At 43.3% G+C, this 21,285-nt stretch overlaps 1 protein-coding gene across 5 annotated transcripts in view; it reads right to left on the bottom strand.

Annotated features, from left to right (window-relative positions):
- Positions 1-20,660, bottom strand: part of DOP1A (DOP1 leucine zipper like protein A) — a 73,391-nt gene extending 52,731 nt beyond the window's left edge. For 4 of the 5 annotated variants that reach the window (XM_066612472.1, XM_066612476.1, XM_066612474.1 and 1 more), the window contains exons 1-7: positions 20,612-20,653; positions 13,194-13,258; positions 6,346-6,536; positions 4,507-4,688; positions 2,746-2,916; positions 1,568-1,757; positions 780-878 (exon numbers count right to left, since the gene is read on the bottom strand). In XM_066612472.1, the coding sequence (XP_066468569.1) occupies positions 780-878; positions 1,568-1,757; positions 2,746-2,916; positions 4,507-4,688; positions 6,346-6,483 (780 nt within the window). In that variant the 5' untranslated portion in view covers positions 6,484-6,536; positions 13,194-13,258; positions 20,612-20,653. Of the gene's footprint in view, positions 1-779; positions 879-1,567; positions 1,758-2,745; positions 2,917-4,506; positions 4,689-6,345; positions 6,537-13,193; positions 13,259-20,611 lie in introns of all 5 variants that reach the window. The other variant, XM_066612473.1, reaches the window with a different exon arrangement.
- Positions 20,661-21,285: the final 625 nt, after the last annotated feature.

The raw sequence follows: 21,285 nt of genomic DNA, 5'->3' as shown, positions 1-21,285 counted from the left end.
AAATTATGCAGGGGATGGACAGAGTAGATAGGGAGATGCTCTTTACACTCTCACATAATACCAGAACCAGGGGACATCCACTAAAATTGAGTGTTGGGCGGGTTAGGACAGACAAAAGAAAATATTTCTTTACTCAGCGCGTGGTCGGTCTGTGGAACTCCTTGCCACAGGATGTGGTGCTGGCGTCTAGCCTAGACGCCTTTAAAAGGGGATTGGACGAGTTTCTGGAGGAAAAATCCATTATGGGGTACAAGCCATGATGTGTATGCGCAACCTCCTGATTTTAGGAATGGGTTAAGTCAGAATGCCAGATGTAGGGGAGAGCACCAGGACGAGGTCTCTTGTTATCTGGTGTGCTCCCTGGGGCATTTGGTGGGCCGCTGTGAGATACAGGAAGCTGGACTAGATGGGCCTATGGCCTGATCCAGTGGGGCTGTTCTTATGTTCTTATGTTCTTATGTTCTTATGAATCAGGAGATCACCACTTTGCTACATCCAATTGAGTCTAGGGAGGTACAGACTAAAAGTAAAGCTTGGTTGATGTGCAATAAATATTATCAACAAGAAACAAGGGTTTCTCTTTAATACTCAGCTCTCATGATAGATTGCAGTTTGGTTCATTCACGTTGTTTCTACAGTTGTACCAAACATCTGAGAATATTACAAAAATTTTAAACAGAAAGTTTGTTGAAGCTTGTACACATTGGGAGAATGTAAGCATCTTACATAGCAGTAAGATGTTTCACTAAATATAAATCCATGTTTCATTAGTATTTTACCTGGCTCATGTGGAATGGGAAACAGAAGAGGATCAGGTCTAGTGTACTCCTCTGAACTAATACACTGGAATCTTGCACTGAAGTGCTGACTGCTTCTACCTGCAAAAAAATTGCCATTTAAAGAACAGGTGTAATAATATGCTGTTTTTTCTTGCTTTACACAAATATGACGATTTCATTGATTTCTTTTAATAATGATTCAGTTCTTTCCCACTTATGTTTTCCCCTACGCTTGGTGGGGGAAGTGAGACCAAACCGTCCTTTCCCACCCACCAGACGACACTTTTCCCACCAATATCCAAATGCAGATGTCATGTTTTAATAAGGCATGCACACATGCAACCCACTGTGCACAAAGGCTTGAACAGTATGATTGAGAACAACTGTACAATCTGAGCATTTGGTTTTGCACATGTGTTCACAATCCCCCCACGCGCCTCTGGCAAGCATCCCCTCCAGGGCTCCCTTCACCTCCAGAGGGTGGGGGTAGTCATCTCCTTGTAGCCACAGATTCAGGTATCCGTGGAGAGTTCCAGAATGGAACCCTCCGTAGATAGAGGGGCACACTTGTACCTTAAGTATTCTTACATTTATGTCAGCAACTTTAAAATGCGGATCTTTAAAATACAGATTTTGTTTTCTGAAGAAACATCTGAGACACAGATCTGCTGATATTAAGTTGCTGCTGCAAAATTAGCAGAACATATTTCTTTTCCCTGTTTCAAATGTTATGAGGACAAACAACTGGGTTTGGACTACAACATGAATGAAGCTTTACTGACTCTTACCATCAATTCAATGTCACTGCCTATTATATAGAGCTGGTCTTCCATGGAAAGCTTTCTGTTTAGATGGGAGAGAACATAAGTAATTCCAGGCAAACGGACTGCAGGGCTGGTAAGAAGACTGCCCCACAGTGCACTATAAAAAGCTGACTGATCCACTGCAGCTGCTACCTTCTCCAGTAGAGTGTTGGTTCTGCAATACAAGCAGCAAGAGGAAAACAGAAATATTCAAAATTCAGGGAAAACAAGATAGTCTCAACCTCAAATTACCTGGCTACGTTTGTCTAAGTTTTACCAATGGAAAAACAAGGCCCAAGGGGGACTTGATGCTACCATGATATGTGACTGCATTGGGGAAAATGTTATAGACTGTACAGGTTGAGACTAATTATTCGCGTGGGTTCTGTTCCAAGCACTCACGTGGATAACAAAAAACGCACTATAGCAAATCAATTTAAAAACAAAGTTTCTTTGCTCTGGTGATTTAAAAACAGCTTTGCTGACCTTCCTGATGCAAGATAACAGTCATTAAGAAGACAATCCATCAGCACTTCACTCAGCCCCTCCTTCACCAATGCAAAATGATCACCTTTCTTTCATGTGCTGGGGCTAAGGGAGAGGTCCGCAGGAGAGAGAAGGATTGATGGATTGTCAGCCTGCTGCCCTCTCTCTCTCTCATTAAAGAGGCTATTGTTAAAGGACTGTTCCGTTTATTAAACCGATTTTTAAAGGGTGCATTTTTCCCCTTCTCCAGGGTTCAGCACATTCCTTCTCATTAGCAGTGGCCATTCATGTTGAGTCAAATCCGTGTATAAAAAACCAGTGTATAAATAGGCTGGATCTGTACTTTTAAGAAACTACTATGTATATTCTTTTAACAATGATAGTAAAGAAAATTTGCTCCTAGGTAAGTGTGGGTAGGATTGCAGCCTAGGATAGTTAAAAAGTTCCCTGCTTGATGATATTACTTCCGGTCATGACATCACTTCCGGTGGGTCCCAACAGATTCTCATTCTGTCCCGGTGGGTCCCGGCGATAAATGTATAAGAATCACTGGCCTAGAACATTTGCCAGGATACAAAATTCTTATAAAGGTACTATTACATTAAACTTAGCTTTCATAATATTACTATTTGTAATAGCACTTCTATAATATCTGCTATTCATCATAGTAGCCTTACCTTTCATAATATTCTGACCCCTCCTCTAGACCAGGAAGGATCCCAGTCAACAATCCCTGCAGGCCTGGTTTCAACGTTTTTCCCAAAGGAAGGTAATATACTTCATACAGACTGAGTAATGCTGGTTTGACAGACATAGCAGCATTGGCAAGAAGAGGAAATAGCCCAGAACTGTAAAAGCAGTAACATAAGACAAATATGCAAGTTAAGTCTCATTTTGTTCAATGGGGTTTACTCCCTAGTAAGCATATTTCAGATTGCAGCCGTAGAGCAGAATGCTAGCATGAATATTTATTTCTAAAGTACAACAAAAGCTGAGAAAACTACAAAATGGTCAAATATTTTCACTTATGTTATCCTTTCTGTGTTAAGAAGAACATCCTAGGTTGAACATCTGACCTCTAACTGCCAATGGGTGCAATCCAAAGGCACCCATGGGCCATGCAAGTCCCTTGTGCCGGCCTAGGAGGGTCTCAAACGTGCCACAAGGAAGAAACTGGGCCGGCGCTCCCTTGGGAGGAAGTTGGGGAGAAGCTGAGGTGCGGAGGTTGACACAAGCCTCCGCGCTGGCTTCTTCCACGAGTCTTGCATTGGCTTGGGCCGATGCAAAGCTCTGGGGTGGGCGGGAGAGAGACGTTCCTGGGCGGGGGAGGACAGGCAGTGGGCAGCCCCAGGGTCAGGCAGGTGGAGAGCGGGACTGGGATCTGGCAGTTATGCCAGATTCCAACCCCCGTTTTCAGGGAGATAGGAGTGGCTTCAAGCTGCTCCGCCCTTCTCGGACTTGTGCCACCTCAGGAGGTGGCGCAGATCTGAGGAGACCCATAGGGGCCAGCATGCTTTACCCAGAGGTAAGGGGAAAAGTTAACCCTTACCTCTGGTTGAGCCACCTTGGGCCTCTATCCTGCACTAGCTACAGCGCAAGCCTCTTGACTTGCCTGTTCCAGCACAGGGTAGGATTGAGCCCAATGTCAGAGCAGTTTTCTTCTCTACTCTTACTTTGCAGAACTGCTGTTTCTGCAGCTATTTTAAGCACACAGCTTAAATTTGGTCTTCTGAACAAAACAGAAAAGCTTTCCATATATCAGGGGTATATCTTTTCTGTTTTTCACCTGTCCTTCTACAGAAGAGAATTAGGTCCCTCTGTTTTTCACTTACTACAATATCATTAGGGCTGGTTTACATTGCTACACTTTTCTCTATGCAATCATAGACATGTAGTGACCTATAGAAATGTCACTGCAAATTAAGTTGCACACACAATGAGCTAGCAAGCCATTTCTGTTACTAGTTGCTAGTTGCTACAAAAAGTGTAGCCACAATCACAGGGAAGTCTGTTGGCTCACAATAACTGCTCTTCATATAGTCAGGTGCCTGTAAACACAATTGCATGAAAGAATTTAGCATTTTAGTATACACCCAATAATCCTTGCACATATTCCATAGAATGAACGAACAAGCAAGATACTTGTCCTCACAGATAGAAGACAAATGTCTCTGACTGCTTATACAACAAGGATCAAAATGGCCTTTTAAAATCCTTTTTCCTCTATATAGTGATCATGGTCTAGCTACAGTCTTCTGGATCTCTGGACAGCTTTAAAATATTAAGCTGTCCTCTTCTAGAGCTAATGGCTCAAATATGAATATTTTACTGAATTTAGAAAGACTTATAAAACTATACTAAAATAAATTGGGGAAAAGCACAAAACACTGTTAGGCTACCTAATGCTCCGAGAACAATGTAAATATTGTTAATTTTACCTGTACAGGAAAAGATCTTTGGCCAGCCGCTTGGGCCCAATGATTTTGAAGATGATCTCATACGTCTCAAGTGCCTTTCGGTGCACCCCACCTGGCAAAGCCGGATGAAGGCATTGTGCAAGGCGCTTTCCTATGGTCAACTTTTTTGGTACTACTTGATACTTTGCGTTGTTTTGCAGAACCTGTCAGGAAACATTTCCATTCATTTTAAATGGTCCCAAACGTTTTCAGATGACACATTCAGAAAACCAGTCTAATAGAGCTACACCAAACTCTGACTTAGTAAACCGGACAGTTTATATAAAGCACAACACAAAATAAAATTATAAAATTCAAACCAAGTACATCAACGTATTTTGTAACATGTGTACAGTATATCTATATCTAGTCAATGCACACACTATTTTCAACCAGTGTGCCGTGGCACACTGGTGTGCTGTGAGTGGTCCACAGGTGTGCCACAGGAGTTTGGGGGTGGGTCATTTGTAAGTAGGGTTACTGGGGGATATGAGCACCCATCAGCAGAGCACTATGCTATGTCAATTGTCAAAAAACTGATTATGTGCTTGATAATTTTAGCACCTTGTCAGTGTGCCATGAGATGAAAAAGGTTGAAAATAACTGGAATAGTTCATAATGTCATGCAACTTCCCTTAGGAAAAAAAATTTCATTTGTACATATTCATTCTTTTACATAAATGCAAATTCAGTATTTGCCCTTTAATCAGATGATCTAAAAAAATGCTAGAAGAGCAATCTGGGCTAGTTCATATGCAAGCCCACACAAATGCTTGGCATTGACAAGAACAACTCCTGTGTTCACACCTCCTTTCACCTGGTTTGTTCTCCCCAATGCACTAAAATTTAAGGAGTTCTTCTGCATTCACAGAAACCACAGCTGCATATAAAGCTGGCAAACTGTATTGTGCACAAGATGTCCCAACTAGGATTAAATTGTGATTTGCAATCCTGGTTTAGGGAGTTTACGCAAACCATATCTTGTTAATTCTGATGTAATACCAACCTATGATTTCTGAAAAACCAGAGTGAACAAGAAGAGGTTAAATGTTGCTTATGAACGGACATTTTGTCAGCAGACTATCATAGAAAAGATCACCCTGCTAAGAAGACAAGCAGTGATAGTTAGGGATTAAGAAAAGGATACCACAAATGTACAGACCACGAAAACAATCGAAGAATTGGCAGCACTGTCATTTTAAACAGAATATGCCACTATCACAGGGGCTGAGGACATCACATTTTGTTTTAATGTGCACCTTCCGATGCTTTAAGTGTACATATATAAAAATACATTAAAAATGTAAGGTATCAAAGCGCACATGCAATACATAGGTGTTTAAAATATGTTTGAAAAACTGGTGTTATCACACTAATAAGAAAGTCAGGGTTGGTCTCAGATCCCTGTTACATGCACTTTTGGTGAAATGGTTGCTGCATGATGTGTGAAATAGCCCAGATAAACAGTTTTAGTTTTTCCTTTTATTTCCTTCACACCTAGTGATAATAAAGCCCCACAGGCACACCATATAACCTACTAATGCTTTCCTTCTGTGTTTTTAAAAACAATGCGGGTGGGAATTTAAAGTCTGGTATGTAGGATTAGAAAAAGGATCTGCACAACAGAAAAGCTTAATAGACTGATTTTTACTTCCACTAGAGTCTAGACTAATCAATAACCTGATTTTAAAATGATCTGCCAACTCACTCTTCTCATAGTTCACGGAAAGAACCACACATCTGGACTCTAAATTAAACCACTTTCAATGCTTCCTCAAAGTTTTTGTGGTCCCTCACTCCTTCCAAAGGCATGTGTCATACCTTGTTTAACTTTCCAAGTGATGAGATTAAATCGGCCCACTCACTGGAGTACTCAAAGCTTTTCAGAGCCTTGTCCACAGCTGCTACATAGTTCCTGTACTTGGAGTCACCCAGTAGCTCTAGCTCCTCTGCATTCATCCTCCCGCAGAGTCCCACTAGAGACCAACTTGCAAGTCATGTAAAATCATTAGCTGAAAAAGAGGAGACAGCAGCTTGAATTCCCCAAATCACAATCTATTGCTGGATTAAAGCAAAGACTTTCAGCCATATTAGAGAAACATAAGCATCAAAATTCTATAAAAATATTATCATTTATATGAAAAATGTAAAAGGCTCATTTCTCTGTGTAATGTTTCACCCCCCCCAAAAAAAAAATTAGATTAAATAATTAAAACTCCAATAAAAAAATATTATGTGATGAGAATATCATTTATTTTGAAAAATACTGCATCAGACCTACAGCACTTGTGACCCGCTAAGACGAACACAGGCCAAGGACCTGTTTGATGCTATAGAAATCAAATGGTTCCAAACTCCTTTACACCAAGACAGCCATCCTAGGTTCTGCCCCAAGGATTGTTTGTTCTCTCAGTCTCTATAAGGTGACCCATACAGCCTAGAGAAGTGATCTCAAACTGCAGCCAGGATCTAAAGAGATGTGCCTGCAATCTATAAGCAACTGGGTTCCCAGCAGCTCAGGTGGCAGCTACTCAGTTTGAAGGGCCTTAACTAGATAATGCAATGTGGTGCAAAAATCAGCGAAACCCTGTGCACATGCAGGAACTGTTTTCTACTTGTGCGTGAGACACATTGGAACCCAGTCTGTGTTGTGGAGAATCTTGGGTTTCTCAGAATCTTATTAGGAATTAGTAATGGAGAATGGAGTAATAGAGAAAAAGAAAATTAGAAATGGAGAAAATGATTCTCTGATAAACTGCTTCCCCATCAATACTGAGCTTTCCCTGCACTGCATGGGCGCAGGAAAGTTCAGGATGCATCCTACAACATGCTTGACTGATTTACATAATCAATAAACTATGGTGAGTTTGGATTGAAACATATAGAAACCATACATCTCCATCTCTCCCAGCCTTTTTGCTTGCATACTGTCAATACCCTAGTTTGTTTAAACCATGGTTCTGTAGTTTGAGTAAAGCCAGGAACTGTTGTTTACCTCAAATTCACAAATCACAATTCCCAGTTTTGCACAAGCCATGGAGATATGCTGGAACCAAGGAAGAGAACATACAGTACTATCTTATCATGCATTGGAACTTATTCCCAGTGCCCTAAAGATACTGCTAGAATGCCTGGTGAACCAACGTTTACCCTAGAATATGATCCAGAAACATCTGTAACAGGTATGGCTTCCATGGCATATAACATGGAAAAGGTTCCTGAAACATAGAACAGTGGTTTTCAAATGAACTACTAGGATCAGGTGGCAGTCTTTAGATACTTATTTTAAATGCATAACCTGTATTTCAATCCACAAGAGGTCCTCAAGACAGCTTGCATAATCCACATTGCGTACTGCTTTGTAAAGCAATTCAAATTTTATAGTTATTCTTTACAAAGCATGACAAACTTTGGCAAAGGCTGAAACCTGGATATGATACACAGTACAAATGGCAAAGTGAGCTGCAGCGTTCATAAACACATCCCAATTTGTGTTCCACCATAGGAACAACTTTTATCATGAAGCATTTGCAACCTTAAGCAAATAACATTTCAAACAAACATTTCAATCAGGAAGGAAGGAAGGAGGAGGAGCCAGCCAGGAGTATAAAGCTAGGCTGGCCATTGCGTGAGGCTCTCTGCAGACGCATGTGGCCTCTGGGAACCAAGTGCCTCGGGAACTAAGTGCCAGGTAAGGCACGAGAGTTTAGCATCTGGGCGAGTTCAGCAGCAGGGCGAGGAGGCCAGGGCCCCATACACTGCCCTTCCTCTTCCCTTGAGAAGATGGCTGCTATCCAGTGTACGGGTTTTAAAAGGACCCCTAAATAAAACAACAACAACAACACAAAAAAGCTATGCAGTCAGACAGCCAGCAGCAGGGTGGGGGCTATCCAGTGTTCTGCATCGAGTGCCACAAGTATGATTATATGCCTCTGGGGCATAAGTCATGGGTGTGTCCTCGGTGCAAGGAGCTCCAGGGCCTCAGGGAACGCGTCCACTCCCTTGAAGCCTTGGTGGCCGAACTGGAGAAGCGCAGGCAGGCAGAGGAGGACCGTGGGGAGACTTCCGGGGACGATCAAGCTTCATCCCAACCTCAGGCGTGCAGCTCCTCAGCTGCCCGGGTGGGAAGTCTCGGGACTGGAGGACGTCATCCTGGAGAGGAGGGAAACAATCCCCTAGGGGGGACCCCTTCTCCAGGGGATGGGCCCGTATCCGAGCGCACTCGGGATACTCCTCGGTGGGAGGGGGGTCGGGGGCTTCTTGTAGTGGGGGATTCGATTATTAGAAACATAGAGAGGGGGGTTTGCGACGGATGTGAGGACCGCACGGTGACTTGCCTGCCTGGTGCGAAGGTTGCGGACATCACTTCTTGTCTAGACAGGCTAGTAGACAGTGCTGGGGGAGAGGTAGCGGCTGTGGTGCATGTCGGCACCAACGACGTGGGCAAGTGTAGCTGGGAGGTCCTGGAGGCCAAATTTAGGCTTTTAGGCAGGAAGCTGAAAGCCAAAACCTCAAAGGTAGCGTTCTCTGAAGTGCTACCTGTACCACGTGCAGGGCCAGCTAGGCAGGCGGAGATCAGGGGTCTCAACGCGTGGATGAGACGGTGGTGTAGGGAGGAGGGGTTTAGATTCGTTAGGCACCGGGGAACGTTTTGGGACAAGCGGGGCCTGTACAAGAGGGATGGGCTCCACTTGAACCAGAATGGAACCAGACTGCTGGCGCATAACATTAAAAAGGTGGCAGAGCAGCTTTTAAACTGATCCCTGGGGGAAGGCCGACAGGAGCCGAGGGGCATCCGGTTCGGGACTCCTCCTCCTGGGTTGAGGATGGGGAGGTTAGAGAACAAGACAAAGGCAGAGTAGGAGAAGAAATTGGGAAAGGTAGGGTGATGGGATGTGATACACGGTTTGGCACAATGAGAGGATGCGGGAACAAAGCAGCGCATCCTGGGGCATTCCGTGTATAAATGCTTTTATGCGAATGCCCGAAGTCTACGAGCAAAGGTGGGAGAACTGGAATGTCTGGTGACAAGGGAAAATATTGACATAGTGGGCATAACGGAAACCTGGTGGAATGCGGAGAATCAGTGGGATACCGCAATCCCGGGCTATAAACTCTACAGGAGGGACAGGCAGGGGCGTGTTGGAGGTGGGGTGGCCGTTTATGTTAAGGAAGGGATAGAATCCAGCAAAGTAGAGATTGAAGGTGGGTCCGACTCCACCGTAGAATCTCTGTGGGTTAAATTACCAGGCTTGTGCAGCGATGTAATACTGGGGGCGTGCTATCGTCCTCCAGACCAGAAATCAGATGGGGACCTTGAAATGAGGAAACAGATCAGGGAGGTGACAAGAAGGGACAGGGTTGTAATCATGGGGGACTTCAATTATCCTCATATTGACTGGGTCAATTTGTGTTCTGGTCACGATAAGGAAACCGGATTTCTTGACGTGCTAAATGACTGTGGCTTAGATCAGCTAGTCACGGAGCCCACCAGAGGACAGGTGACTCTGGATTTAATATTGTGCAGTACGCAGGACCTGGTTAGAGATGTAAACGTTACTGAGCCATTGGGGAACAGTGATCATGCTGCGATCCGTTTTGACGTGCACGTTGGGGGAAGAATACCAGGCAAATCTCTAACAAAAACCCTTGACTTCCGACGGGCGTACTTCCCTCAAATGAGGAGGCTGGTTAGAAGGAGGTTGAAAGGGAGGGTAAAAAGAGTCCAATCTCTCCAGAGTGCATGGAGGCTGCTTAAAACAACAGTAATAGAGGCCCAGCAGAGGTGTATACTGCAAAGAAAGAAGGGTTCCACTAAATCCAGGAGGGTGCCCGCATGGCTAACCAGCCAAGTTAGAGAGGCTGTGAAGGGCAAGGAAGCTTCCTTCCGTAAATGGAAGTCTTGCCCTAATGAGGAGAATAAAAAGGAACATAAACTGTGGCAAAAGAAATGTAAGAAGGTGATACTGGAGGCCAAGCGAGACTATGAGGAACACATGGCCAGCAACATTAAGGGGAATAATAAAAGCTTCTTCAAATATGTTAGAAGCAGGAAACCCGCCAGAGAAGCGGTTGGCCCTCTGGATGGTGAGGGAGGGAAAGGGGAGATAAAAGGAGACTTAGAGATGGCAGAGAAATTAAATGAGTTCTTTGCATCTGTCTTCACAGCAGAAGACCTCGGGCAGATACCGCTGCCCGAACGGCCCCTCCTGACCGAGGAGTTAAGTCAGATAGAGGTTAAAAGAGAAGATGTTTCATACCTCATTGATAAATTAAAGATCAATAAGTCACCGGGCCCTGATGGCATCCACCCAAGGGTTATTAAGGAATTGAAGAATGAAGTTGCAGATCTCTTGACTAAGGTATGCAACTTGTCCCTCAAAACGGCCATGGTGCCAGAAGATTGGAGGATAGCAAATGTCACGCCTATTTTTAAAAAGGGAAAGAGGGGGGACCCGGGAAACTATAGGCTGGTCAGCCTAACATCCATACCGGGTAAGATGGTGGAATGCCTCATCAAAGATAGGATCTCAAAACACATAGACGAACAGGCCTTGCTGAGGGAGAGTCAGCATGGCTTCTGTAAGGGTAAGTCTTGCCTCACGAACCTTATAGAATTCTTTGAAAAGGTCAACAGGCATGTGGATGCGGGAGAACCCGTGGACATTATATATCTGGACTTTCAGAAGGCGTTTGACACGGTCCCTCACCAAAGGCTACTGAAAAAACTCCACAGTCAGGGAATTAGAGGACAGGTCCTCTCATGGATTGAGAACTGGTTGGAGGCCAGGAAGCAGAGAGTGGGTGTCAATGGGCAATTTTCACAATGGAGAGAGGTGAAAAGTGGTGTGCCCCAAGGATCTGTCCTGGGACCGGTGCTTTTCAACCTCTTCATAAATGACCTGGAGACAGGGTTGTGCAGTGAAGTGGCTAAGTTTGCAGACGACACCAAACTTTTCCGAGTGGTAAAGACCAGAAGTGATTGTGAGGAGCTCCAGAAGGATCTCTCCAGACTGGCAGAATGGGCAGCAAAATGGCAGATGCGCTTCAATGTCAGTAAGTGTAAAGTCATGCACATTGGGGCAAAAAATCAAAACTTTAGATATAGGCTGATGGGTTCTGAGCTGTCTGTGACAGATCAGGAGAGAGATCTTGGGGTGGTGGTGGACAGGTCGATGAAAGTGTCGACCCAATGTGCGGCGGCAGTGAAGAAGGCCAATTCTATGCTTGGGATCATTAGGAAGGGTATTGAGAACAAAACGGCTAGTATTATAATGCCGTTGTACAAATCTATGGTAAGGCCACACCTGGAGTATTGTGTCCAGTTCTGATCGCCGCATCTCAAAAAAGACATAGTGGAAATGGAAAAGGTGCAAAAGAGAGCGACTAAGATGATTACGGGGCTGGGGCACCTTCCTTATGAGGAAAGGCTACGGCGTTTGGGCCTCTTCAGCCTAGAAAAGAGACGCTTGAGGGGGGACATGATTGAGACATACAAAATTATGCAGGGGATGGACAGAGTGGATAGGGAGATGCTCTTTACACTCTCACATAATACCAGAAACAGGGGACATCCACTAAAATTGAGTGTTGGGCGGGTTAGGACAAACAAAAGAAAATATTTCTTTACTCAGCGTGTGGTCGGTCTGTGGAACTCCTTGCCACAGGATGTGGTGCTGGCGTCTAGCCTAGACGCCTTTAAAAGGGGATTGGACAAGTTTCTGGAGGAGAAATCCATTATGGGGTACAAGTCATGATGTGTATGCGCATGCCAGATGCAGGGGAGGGCACCAGGATGAGGTCTCTTGTTATCTGGTGTGCTCCCTGGGGCATTTGGTGGGCCACTGTGAGATACAGGAAGCTGGACTAGATGGGCCTATGGCCTGATCCAGTGGGGCTGTTCTTATGTTCTTAACATTTGCAGAGACACATCAAGAGATGAACTCTCTTTAAAGAGACATGACAAATATCAAACATTCAAGCAAGATGATCAAGAAAACAAAGACTTCAGTTTTAATTCTCTTTGTTTTTGTTCTTAAACATGATACATAGTTATGGACAATATTGGGAGAATATTCTCTCTCATGTTCTCCACAGCTAAGCAATGTTTTTCCAGTACATCATTACCTGATGCAAATCACAGTGATCAAAGCTGGACCCTATAAACAGCTTTGCCAGGGACCAGATTTCTGATATTTATCAGATGACCAGTTTAACCATTGATGCTCTTAGAATGATGTGTGTTTAACTAGGATGTGTGTGGTCTTACAAAAATGCTTCTTCTACATAAATCCAATTGATTCCATAAAAGCAGTAGCCAAACAGATTACAAATTACATTCAGCATATTTCTTTTTTTGAGAACCAGGCTGTCTTATATGATGGCTCAGCCACTGTAGACACCTCCCTGATGCTGGAGGAGGAGGAGTGTCTAACCAGGAGAGGCAGCAGAGGAGGTACAATCACTTGTATTGTAGATGCAATGGAAGGAGAAGAGTATGAATCCAAGAACTCAACTAATACATTTGTCTAGCAATGAAAAAACAGTACTGTCACCGCAGATGCTCCCAAAAATTCTAATTTTACACCTTTGTTATACCACTAAGATTTAGCTTTAGGAAACAGTGAAACACATTATTCTATAGTCATAAAGAACAAAAAGTTACGTACAGGTCTTCGTTAAGATCTTAAAATATCAGGAATCCAAAACCTTCATTCCCTAGTGTTCAAAACAACTGTAAAAATAAAGGAAAATATAAAAGAGCCAGTAAAATTTCTTTATTTACATAAAGCTAATAGTTTTTTGTCTCTCTCGCCTCACACTTTCTCCCAACATTTTTTTTTGAATATGAAAGGAAGTAGAACACAAGATTCTATTAAGACAGCACCAAGAGTCAATTCATGCATAACTTTTAACAACAAAGAGATTAATATATTTCTTCTCTGCCTCCCTGTGGCACCTCGTTTTCCCTTTCCCATAGAAACCAATGGGAACAAGCTCATCCCCCATCTGCCTAGCCCTGGGTTCTGTTTCTAGACCTATGACAAGGCTCCCAAAAATACTACTGGAGAGAAAGGATAAGCACACATGGGCCATATGCTATATACTGCTGAATGATGTGCATAATGCCTACAATTTTATTTAAACTAAACAGTGTATAGAGACTCTGCAAATTGTTGTTCAGCCCTACTTCTTTAGAACCTCACATTAAAAGAGCACAATTATTAATAACTCCCGGAATGATAGTTAGTAGACTATCACTACTTGAACAAAATCAAGTGCAGAAAATGTTTTTAGAGATCTCCTCCTGAGAGTTACATAATAACACTCAACAAAAGTAACGTGCAAAGAAGGCTATTTCCTCATAACCAGAGGCATACATAATAGAGAATTCAAAACAACAATGGCTCTGCATTCTCCTCCCACCCACATTTGGAGCAGGAATGATAAATGACACAGTATCCGCTTCTTCATGGGTTGCCAGTTGAAAAATCTTTTCACTGTCACCTAACCAAAAAGCCTTGGAAAATTAATTTTTCTGCTTGTCATTTCACACTCTACACTGGAAAATCCAGTTTCCTTTCTGTAAAGAACTTTCCACTGACCTATGACTGATCAATCAGTGTGAAAAGCAGTTTTGTTCTCTGGATGCAGTCTTTGAACAAAAATGATTTAAAATACCCAAACTTCACTAAAGGAATTGCAGAAAGAAATGAGAACTAAAGACAATGCGGACTTTGTAGTTGGCCTTTTCAGAAAAATAATGATACAAGTCGTGAGGCTGTATTACTGGTCCATTTATTCCAGGGCAATATTGCAACACAATAAGACAATGGTTCTCAAACTTTTTAGCACCAGGACCCACTTTTTAGAATGACAATCTGCTAGGACCCACCGGAAGTGATGTCATGGCCAGAAGTGACACCATCAATTTAGGTGTCAAACCTAAGCTGCGATCAGCCATAGGTCCCATTACAGAGTGTGTTTGTACTGTTATTTTGCATAGCTTGGAATTCAAACATTACAGCTCAGAGGCCAAAGCAGAACACAGATATGGATTCTTTTCCAACTGCACAGCCCTCCCCCCTTTCCAGCATCCCATCTTCCCACCTATTCAGGGCAAAGCACCATGCCTCTCTCCCATTGAAAGCCTGCCCTCCCCAGCAACTCTGCACCCAGAACTTTCAGCTCTGTATTTTCAAAGGCAGCTGAGATGTGCTACTCAATCCACCTGAAACTGGCTTGTGATCTACCAAGTAGGTCAATGGGACTCACTCCCAGGTAAGTATGATTAGGACTACAGCCTAACTAATGACATGATAAACGACAGTAGCCAATGCAAAACTAGCCAATTAAATCCATTTGCCCCAATACACCATTATACAAATCACCCACAAATTAATCACAAAAACAATGATTTGGTCACTGTCCTTTATACTTTCAACATTAGCTAAAGACAAACAAGCACATACTCTTCAAATTAACATAGGGGGACCATGAAGACAAAAGGATTGTTCAGAAAACAAGAAAGAAAGACCAAACAATGGGTCTCCTATATTCAGCAGGATAATTTTTTAAACTATGAATATGAATGGATAGAATTCTAGTATGAGTAAGTCATCAAAGATAAGAGCTGAACACCCAGCTACTGTACTATCAACAAAGTTGCAGATTTGCAACACATTCATTAATTCTAATTATTGTTAATTACTGTTCAAATAATCCACAATTGTGTGTCCTCATTCATAGGCAATTGTTCATTTTTTCAGTGCATCTTGTTCCAGAAGTATAATTTTTGCAAGTTAGATAATATTTAGACTTACTTTCTAACAACTCCTGCTCTGTAAAATATGAATGACTTCTAGCTTAAGGAAGTCCTAACAAATATTAGGAGAAATCCTTAAATTACAACTACTTCCACACACCACCCTAGGCTATAACATATTTTAGAAGACTATCATTAACTCTACAAAGCATCGCCTTTTTCCTGTCAGCCATTTAAAAACATTGCAGGGGCACCTTCCACCAAAACCAAAGAAAGAGACCCAAACTGGGATCAGAGCACCACAAGTATAGTGACAAGAAATTTAATTACTGCAACCAGCATGGAAAAAATCTATACCATAGTTTACCACAAGAGTAGTACGTTTTTGAAAAACTGCCAGCAGCAGAACAAGATAGAAGTCCTTTTCAAAAAGATGCCAGGTTGCTTCTTGTGCTGGGACACAGCATCAGTGTAATGGAGCAGGGGTGTCCAAAGTTTTTGACAGGAGGGCCACATCGTCTCTCTGACAATGTTTCAGGCCAGGGACCAGGGGAAAAAATGTGTGGCCAATGTGTGGGGCCAGGGGAAAAAAAGAATTAATTTACATTTAAAATTTGAATAAATTTACATAAGTTTACATAAATGAATATATTAAAGATGAACTTATATGAATGAATGAAGGTCTTGCAACAGCTCAAGGCCTATAAAAGGCCTTGCACAAAGCAAGGCTGGCATTTCCTTTGCTGCCACTACTGCATCACAAACATGAAACAACAAGCATTGGAGGAAGCCCTCATCCCACAGCTCACGGAAGAGGTCAAACAGTCGCCCTCAAGCCGAGAGCAGTTGCATCGGGCCAGTGTGGGCTCCAACAAATCTCTGGAGGGTCAGAGGCTCATTGGAGACTGGGGGCTCCCTGAGGGCAGCATTAAGAGGCCTCAAGGGCCGCAAATGGCCCCATGCCGGGGTTTGGGCACCCCTGTAATGGACGATGGGGCACCACTACAAATGCACACATACAGCCCTTCTCCCTTATAAAACCTCCTCACAAAGCAGTGGGTTCAAAAGGGACACACTTACGCTGCCTCTGTGGTGCAGCAGCTAAATCACAGCACAATCCTATACATTTAGTCAAAAACCAGTCCCGCTGCATTCACTGGGGCTTACTCCAACATAAGAGTGCATACTTAGGGCTGCAGGCTCGAATGCTTTTTCCATTACCTAGACATAGGCTAGCAGCTTTTTCACTTCCTAACACTGCCAGAATTCTCTCTTTATGCACCTTCACCTGCTTACTCCCAAGTCTAAGCAAAGCCACAGGCAAACAGCAGTAAATAGCTTCAGTGCACACACACAGGGCTGTGCCAGAACCAAAGTCATTTTCACACTGGGTTAAAGTAGTTGAAAAACTTTTGTGTCTGGCCTGTCTCTTGAAAGCCTGTGCTGATCACGGCTCTAGTAACTCAACTGCCCTAGCTTTCTATTCTGATGACAAAGAATTCTCCTATCACGTCTAGGATGCTTATTGCCCTTCCAGCATACCAGAGCTGAAACATTAACTAAAGTGAAAGGGACAGTTTAAGCACAGATATTTGCTTTTCTTGGAAGGTAGTTCCTTGATGACTCTTCCCTTTCTCTAGGCATGCACTTGTACAAAGAAGCTATTAGTACTTGGCTTAGCTTGTTTGGTTTGTTTAGCAAACCCCTGCTAATTGGGTAAGAGGCACTTTTTCAAGTGGGTGCTCCTTTTTTTAGCAGGGGGAGAGTAACTGGCCCACCTCACCCCAGCACTGTCTGTTCTAGTGGCTGTCTGCTGGTATTCCTTTGCATCTTTTTAGATTGTGAGCCCTTTAGGGACAGGGAGCCATTCAGTTATTTGATTTTTCTCTGTAAACCGCTTTGTGAACTTTTAGTTGAAAAGCGGTATATAAATACTGTTAATAATTCTACTCTGGAATTTCCTTCTGTGTCACAGCTTTAACAGAACTGACATGCAGCCTTTGAAAACTGATCATATTCTCTCGAAATGTTTTCTTTTGGTGCTTGCTGACAAACAATTTCATTATAATTATGTTTTGGGCATGATAGATCTCAAATCTCTCATTCTGCACATTTTTCCTCACCCAAGTAAGTGTGTTTGAGAATGCAATCTTAGACAAGTAACTATCATTTTTTAAAATATATAATCAAGGGAGTAGTCTACACTATTATTCTTTACCAACTACAGCTCAACCCCTTGTGCCAGCAACACCTCTTTCACAAGTCTGAAAAGAAACACTCTTAAGAAAAGATATCCCAATCGGCCATTACTACGGCACTTCATATAAGGTACCATTTATTGAGCATCTAATCCAGGGGTGTCAAATTTGTTCCATACAGCAGGCCAAACGGCATTCATGGTGCCTGCTGAGGCTGGAAGTGACATCATTAAGCAGGAAGTTTCTGCATTAGGCAGATGGTCAGAAATAAGCACTTAGTTCTCACATAGGAAATCATTAGTTGCAGATTACAGAAGAGAAAATATGCACATCTTGACATATTTTCAAGTTATGGTAGAACCCAATTACCACATAGTAATTTCAGTCATGGCGATTCTGCTAAGCATCAAGTCACAACTCAAGTGCTCTGTGAAGTGCCACCTTGACAAAAGAAGCACTGCTGAAAGAGTGACCCGTCTTATAATAGGCTCTCCCAGCACTTCAGCAGCATCTCTCATCCCTTTTGATCTGCACTTACCAAATAGCATTCCATGATTTCTGAAGCCTCCTCCATCTCTCTCTCCTAGAGCCTCAGCAGAAGCAGAGCTAGGAGAGCCCAATCATCATATGGGCTGGATAAAGAGCTTCCACAGGCTGGATCCAACGCACAGGCCTTATGTTTAACACCCTCTGATTTAACGTGTTTCTGGTGTAGGTCTTTGTTATTCAAGACTGAGATACACATCATCTAGACCTATTGCCTACCCACTGTCCAAAACGTTACTTGAGATCAAGAATTTCAGGCAATTTTCTTTTCCTTACATGATACATCACAATGGGGTGAACAGGAAAAAAATGAGCAAATACTATTACTACCTAACAGCTTCTACTTTTACAAGAGCCTACTTAAGAAAATACACAGACACAAATCAGACATACTGGGTGCAGTATTAGTCAAAACAGGTTTACTCAGAAGTAATCCTCATACTGACCTAAGCACATATAGAATGAAGCATTAAAACAGAAACCAAAAAGAAATCATTCCAGTCCGGGACATAATCTAATCTTAATGCTACCATACTGAAACAACTAAAAGAAATCAGAGAACAAAACAAGAAACAGAGTAAGAGTTTGCTAACAGAAATGATATTTCAGAGAAAGTAAGGGTGATAAAAAACGTCCCAACACGGTGCTGCAATTTTTAGCATTAACAGCGTATTGGATTCTTGCTTTCAGTGCGTTCCTTGCACTGAAGCTCAGTCATTGAATATATTCTTCCCTAAGCACTTTCATCAGATTTCATTAGATAACCCTTTCCCCTCAGCAAGAACTATATCTACAAACAAGGTCCTCCAGAGTTTAAGAAGATCTTTAACTGTAGTGTGTAATCAATGTTTCTGAGCAACTAACAACTTAACAAAGAAAGTCCTCATTCCAAAGATCTCTTTTAAAAAGGAAAAAAAGTAAATTAATTCAGAATTAGAAACAAAAGACTGTAATTCAAGCATATTTATTAGGTGGTAAAGAACACAGAAGAACTTGCTTTCACCCAAGCATGCTTAAGATAGGGTTGAAGAAGTTTTACTCTGGTTTCAGCAAGTGAAATATTTCACCCAATTTCTGGTAATAACAATAATCAGCTCTAGGAAGAACTTTGTACCCCCAATGACACCAGGTACAGAATTAACCCAGAATAACTGCTTCTGCAGCCATGATAATTAGAACAATCTACACAAACATGGAACAGGATAAATTTTTTAAAAATCAACTATTTAACTTTCCTTATTGTGAACAAGCTGACACAAGCAATATGTCAAGGGATAACAAAGCTGTGTTGCCTTAAAGATACCTACTGTATAGCATAAAGTGGGTAATGCCAGCTACACTGCTACAGACTGAACTTGAAAAATAGGAGCCAGGCAGAGCAGAAGGGAAAGCTGAGTCAGAGTCCGCAGCAAGCTTACACTGCACAGGGTTAGCGAATGACAAAGAGCCTTGTAGCTTTTTATTAGTCTTTAAGGTACCACAAAATTCATTGTTGCTCTTACTGCTACAGATCAACACAACTACCCTTCTGAGTGAAATACTAAATGCCACCTACACAAGATCACAATATTATACTAAAGAGTCAAGGGCTATCTCAACTAGATTGTTTTCTTTATTCACTGTCACTAAGAAGTGACAGTGAATGCCAAGGTGATGCACTCAACATTCTCCTTACAGGTTTCAACCCTCCATGGTACTAGCTATCAAGATGCTTAAAAAATGGTAAAGGGTTTTCATTTTTTTTCTTCAATTGCCTGATGTAGCGCAGGAATCTGAGATTGTGTTGTAAACCCAATATCACAGGTGGCAGCTACCTCAAAACAGCCAGCAGGGAATACAAAGGTGGCAAAAGTTTGGCATGCAGCAAGCAGATTAGATGACACACTCCATCCTAACAATGGATCACAAGAAAGCTGCCAATCTTGTTTAGACAGGTGAGCAAGACAAGATGTTGTTTAGAGAGGTTGTTCAGAAAGCACTGAGTGCTGTCTAAACAACAGAGAAAAGTGGCACATAAAAGCTGAAATAAACAAATATAAAAGGAAAAGAGGTATGGGAGGCAGGAGGGGGTGCCAGGCAAATCCACACAATGTAGTCGCACAGTTTATTCCACATATTTACACAAGGGTAGCTAAACAGCTAAATAAATAAACTAAAGGCCATAAGAAGAAAAGGGTTGACTGAACCACACCTTTACAATGCATCTCGTGGGGGGACAGGTAGAAGGGCACCCTAAAATAGCAGTAATGGTATAGATAATGATATAGTAATGATATAGAAGCCCACCCCCCCCATTTGCTTTCAGCCTCCCTATCTGGAGGTAGGGGGTAAAGGAGTGGGGTGGGGAGGGGGAGAGCCATCTGATGCCAGGCAAGGGGCACTGGATGCCAGGCACTCCCTGTTTCAGGGTGCCTCAGGATGCAGGCCAGAGGGTGCCTCCACCCCCTCTCCCCAGCCACCTCAATGGGGAAGGCAAGGAGGAGGCTGCCCGAGGAGCCCCTCAGCCATAGCAGCGCCTGAGGCGTGAGCAAGGCCCAGGGTAGGGGAGGGGTGAGAGGGAGGCAGGGGAAAGGGTTACCTTGGCAGCCCAAGCCGGAAGAGCCCTACCGCCTAAACCCACCGGGGAGGGCAGGGACCGCTCCCAGCATGCAACGCGACTTCCTTCCTCCTCACCCCTCCTTCTCGCGCTCTCTCTCGCCGCCTTGCGCTACAGCGACCCCTGCCGGGCGTGGGCCGAACTGCGTGTGCTCCTCCTGTGGCTTGATCGAAAGCTCGCCGCACGCTCCCCTGGCTTGGTTTTCCCACGCCGCGCGCACCTCCTAGGCAAGTGACAGCCCAGCCCAGCCCACGCTTTCCTGGGAGTAAGCCCCATTGACTCTGTGGGACTTACTTCTGAGTAGACATGCATAGGAGTGGGCTCTGAGGCTGCCACCCCATCCACACTTTCCTGGGAGCAAGACCCATTGACTCTAATGGGACTTACCTCTGAGTAGGCATGCATAGGACTGGGCTGCCTCTTGCTTGTCCTTCGCTTTGACTATTCCCTTTTGCTGCTTGGACTATGGAGGCTCCATGCGGAGCCCATGAATATCTACTCAGACGTAACAGCCCAATACTATGCATGTCTACTCAGAAGTAAGTTCACTGAGTTCACTGGGGCTTACTCCCAGGAATGTGTGCATAGGATTGCAGCCTAAGTCCCATTATAGTCAATGGGGCTTACTCCCAGGTAAGGATGGATAGGATTGCAGC

The sequence above is a fragment of the Tiliqua scincoides genome, chromosome 1 (genome assembly GCF_035046505.1).
Source record: "Tiliqua scincoides isolate rTilSci1 chromosome 1, rTilSci1.hap2, whole genome shotgun sequence".
Lineage (NCBI taxonomy): Eukaryota > Metazoa > Chordata > Lepidosauria > Squamata > Scincidae > Tiliqua > Tiliqua scincoides.
This window is presented reverse-complemented; position numbering and strand designations above follow the sequence as displayed.